The 4,515-nt window shown below is 43.0% G+C and overlaps 1 protein-coding gene across 4 annotated transcripts in view; it reads right to left on the reverse strand.

The window, feature by feature from the left end:
* Adamts9 (ADAM metallopeptidase with thrombospondin type 1 motif 9) overlaps window positions 1-4,515 on the reverse strand; it is a 173,882-nt gene that overhangs the window by 20,896 nt on the left and 148,471 nt on the right. For all 4 annotated transcript variants that reach the window (XM_021190181.2, XM_029534389.1, XM_029534382.1 and 1 more), the window contains 4 exons: window positions 4,265-4,359; window positions 4,064-4,158; window positions 3,838-3,971; window positions 1,212-1,303 (listed from right to left, as the gene is read on the reverse strand). In XM_021190181.2, the coding sequence (XP_021045840.1) occupies window positions 1,212-1,303; window positions 3,838-3,971; window positions 4,064-4,158; window positions 4,265-4,359 (416 nt within the window). The remainder of the gene's footprint in view (window positions 1-1,211; window positions 1,304-3,837; window positions 3,972-4,063; window positions 4,159-4,264; window positions 4,360-4,515) is intronic.

A 4,515-nucleotide genomic window follows, 5' to 3' on the forward strand; every position in this document is an offset into this window, starting at 1 on the left:
GAAAAGCAATCTAAAACACATAAGTGGTAGCATGGTACATGCTATAATTCTGATATTGGTTTCTCATTCATAACCCCTTGAGTGTTTTTCTAGATTTTATAGTACTCAGAATTTGAAATGACAAACTGTTATGATGAGGCTCACTTGTCACATTTTTTTCTCCTGTTTCTTTGTTTGGGTAGGTGATGGGGATTGAACCTGTGGTCTTGGGTATGAAGCCCTCTTGAGGTAAGGTCGAACTCACTAGGTTGCCAAGCTTGTTTGGAATTCCTTTTAGCAGAGGTAGACTTCAAACTTCCAAACCTTTTGCCTCATCTTCTCAAATACCTGAGACTTCCAGTCTATAGCATCAGAGTTGGTTCTATATTGATCTTTTTTATTTTTATTTTTAGAGTCAGTTCTATCCATTTTTGTCTCATTTAGTGACTGTGATGGTTTGTATATTCTTGGGCCATGGAGTAGCACCATTTGGAGTTGTGGCCTTGTTGGAATAGGTGTGACCTGGGTGGAGTAGGTGTGTCACCGTGGGTGTGGGCTTAATACTCTCACCCTAGGTCAGTCTTCCACTAGCTGCCTTTGGATGAAGACGTAGAACTCTCAGCTCTGCCTGCCTGGATGCTGCCATGCTCCCAACTTGATGATAATGGACTGAACCTCCTGTAAGCCATCCCCAATTAAATGTTGTTGTTGTTTTTTTTTTTTTTTTATAAGACTTGCCTTGGTCATGGTGTCTGTTCACAGCAGTAAAACCTTAACTAAGACAGTGACATACTGTTGGTGACAGTTTAAATCCGTTATGGGAAAAATATTTAAACAATAGAAATGAGAAAGTCTACAAAGCCTGAATTTTGTTGATGAAAGTCCATTGTTAAGCATTATCCGACATTCTACTAACTGCACTATTCATTTATTGAGCCATAACTTACTGAATTAAGTCGTTACCTCCAACATCTGATTTGTTCTTAAGTCTTGACCATTATACCTGACACATCTTGTTGAATACAGAGTTATGCCTGCAACTATGAACATTTTCTTAGGTGTCGATTTTCTGGGTCACACTCCAAAAGTATTAGTGAGGCCCCAGAAATAAAGCAGCTAAACTGTCCCGTGATCAACTGTTCTAATTCTGTCTACAGGAACAATGGGCAGAGTGGCCTTGGAAGCAGGGTGAGTAGAGGATTCCTGGTAAGGGGTAAGGCTTGAGGACATACCTGTGGACATTTGGCAGCACTGTAGCAGTCCCCAGCGGTGGCAAAGGGAACGGGATGTCCTTCACTTGTCCTTGCAAACTCTAAGTCAGTGGCTGTGGGTTGGGGAAAGGATTAAAGGGAGGGGAAAAAAGGAAGGGGGAGGTAAGTAGGAAGGAGCAGGGTATTAATAAAGAGATGGAGGAAGAGGATGAGGAAAGAAGGAGGAGGAGGAGGAGGAGGAGGAGATGGAGGAGGAGAAAAGAAGGAGGAGGAATGGGAGGGAAAGAAATAACTTGAATTATTAGTGAGCAAATGGATCCAGATGTGCTCTGGTGTTTTCTCGATTACATTTGTGGTTCTGAGAGCTTTTCCTGGGCTTTATCAGCACTGTCTGTCTGTCTGTCTCCGCAGAGTATGTGAGCCAAAAAGAGGTTTAAAGTGACCTTAGAATTGATTCCTACATAAATAGGAATCACTTAAGTGCAGTGTAATTGAGCACGGGTGAACCTCTTGTTACCCCATATCCCCAGCTTAAGGACAGGGCAAGAAGCCAGGGAAGTGTTTCCAGCCACTTAGGGGCCATCCCCCAAGTTTCCTCTGTCCTCCTGTGGCCTAGAGCCGATTCTTGCCAGAATGTAGAACACTTAGAACGCACATCTTGAAATTATTAATGGCAATTTCTCAAGTTCGGTGCTAGCTTATAGTTTAAAAGAAAAAAAGGGGGGGGCACAAAACAATGGCGACCTGCAGTTGTTTTTAACCCCGTTACTGCTCCTCATAGCTCCACACACGCACAGGAGGATCAACCACAAGCTGCAGAAGGTCTGCAGAAGGTGGCTCTGGGGGATGGGTAGGGCTCTTGTTTGATATTTTTTTTCTGTTTTTATTTTTCTGCCCTTTCAGGAACATCTGTAGACCTAACACTTTTCACAGCAAACCCTGCTTTTGTGGGAAAAAGATCTGGGATTCCCATTCTTGAGCCAAGACATCTTTGGTCACTTCAGTAGCTCTTTACTAGGGTCTTTCTCTTTTTAAAGTTGTCATTAGTAAATATTAACTATATCTAATGGTGGGTTATGGCGTCTTCACACGCACATATGCACACATATGATATATTTTGAACATATTCACCCCGTTCCCTTCTTTCCTCCCCCTCCTATGTCCACTCAGCTTCTTTCCTTCCCAAGTGGATCTGATACGTTTCACTACATTCACTTAGGGGGACATGTGTGAGGGGTTATTTAATGGGCAACTTATCCACGGCTACACCACTGAAGACAATGTGTCTCCCTCCCTTAGCAACTTCACTGCCTGGAGGTCCTCAGTTGGGTAGGATTAAAGGCAATGTTTGCTAGGGGGGCAGAGTCATGAGCCCCCGCCCTCCATGATCTAAAACTGCAGATCTACACTGCACCTAGTCCTAATCTGTATAGCTGACAGCAAATTAAAAAAAAAAAAACAAAAAACAAAAAAAAAAAAAACCCTCGGTGTAAATCACATTTAATCTAACTCGAGAGGGAACCAGGGTAATATTATGGGTACAGTGTTAATGAGAAAAAAATTAATTCTTTATTATTTCTGTTCTTCCACTATTCAAGAGAATGTGTTTAGATATTTTAGCTATCTTTCCCAGCAGCAATGATTAATGTGGCCAGCAGAACAGGAGTACTGGGGAGAGTATGAAATCAGACCATGCACAGGCTTGTTAGGAAAGGTAATTCTGGATCCATTTTTCTTCCATGAATCAACAATCAGATAAAATTAGTTTTCTGCGCGCGTGCGTGTGTGTATGTGTGTGTGTGTGTGTATGTGTGTGTGTATGTGTGTGTATGTGTGTGTATGTGTGTGTGTATGTGCGTGTGTGTGTGTGTATGTGTATGTGTGTGTATGTGTGTGTGTGTATGTGTGTGTGTATGTGTGTGTGTGTATGTGTGTGTGTGTATGTGTATGTGTGTGCGTGTGTGTGTATGTGTATGTGTGTGTGTATGTGTGTGTGTNTGTGTGTGTATGTGTATGTGTGTGCGTGTGTGTGTATGTGTATGTGTGTGTGTATGTGTGTGTGTGTGTGTGTGTGTGTATGTGTGTGTGTGTGTGAGTGTGTGTGTGTGTGCTGGGCAGAGCCATCTGGAGGCAAATGTGCCTTACAAATGACTTTGCTACATGGTTTCCTAGCTGCTCTTTCTTCTGCTCTAGAAACGTCTTTCTGCTCTATTGCTTCCTCTGTATAGAAACCCAGTGTCTAACCCTTTTGTAACCTTAAGGAACTGATCCCAAGGCCATGCTTACTAGGATGACACCCTGGTTGGTGACACTTCCATGAGCAAATATTTATCTATTTCCTTTCACCATTCAATGCAAACCTGATGAAGACCTGACCTATATATATATATATATATATATATATATATATATATATATATATATATATTATAGTATCTGACCTATATAATCTAGTATAGTAGCCATACTACAGGCCCTGAAATTCCCCACTGAACACGAAAAACAAAGGCTTGGCCTATTAAGCATATGGTGGGGTTGTCACTGATGGACTGTGTGACTTCCCTTCTGTACCTATGTTCTCAAAGGACCCATGTCCCCTGAGTGGTGAGGAGGCGTTTACCGCTGTGGGACACTTCCTGGAACTTACTTATAATCTGCATGCTGGTCAGGTCGAGTCGGATTTTCTGGAAACTGGAAAAGCCAGCAGCCGTGTAGTCCTTCCGGCAATGGCAGTCATCTCGTCGGCTCCCATTATAGGGACATTCTGTTGGGTTGTGCAATCTAAGCCGTGGAGATAGCATTCTGATAAGAATGGGATGATTTTCTCTAGGAAGCTCCAGGCATCTAAGCTCTTCAGGGACAGAGCCTCTTACCTGTGACCGTAAACTTCGGAGAAGTTCTCTGCGTCACCATGAGCCAGTGTCACATACTCCTTGGGATAGTCAGAATGCATCCCTGCACAGAATACCTGCAAGATACACAAGGAAGGACCCAACAGAAGCACTCAGAAGGAGTGATGAGATTACCACGAAAACATTCTCTGAACAATGACTCAACAACAACTCAACACTCACCTTTAGTGGCTTCCCTCTGACAGCCAGGAAATACTCCCCATCGACGCTGGCGCTGTTGAGTTTTTTTACCTCCTTGCAGTTCTGGGGTAGCTCACCTAGGAAACACAAGTCATGAAAATGGACTAACTGGTCTCAGATGTTCAGTATCTACCAACAGAATACATCACTAACTGCCCAAGAGGTAGAAGAGAGAGGGAGAGAGAGAGAGAGGAGAGAGAGAGAGAGAGAGAGAGAGAGAGAGAGAGAGAGAG

Source organism: Mus pahari, chromosome 2 (genome assembly GCF_900095145.1).
Source record: "Mus pahari chromosome 2, PAHARI_EIJ_v1.1, whole genome shotgun sequence".
Classification (NCBI taxonomy): Eukaryota; Metazoa; Chordata; class Mammalia; order Rodentia; family Muridae; genus Mus; species Mus pahari.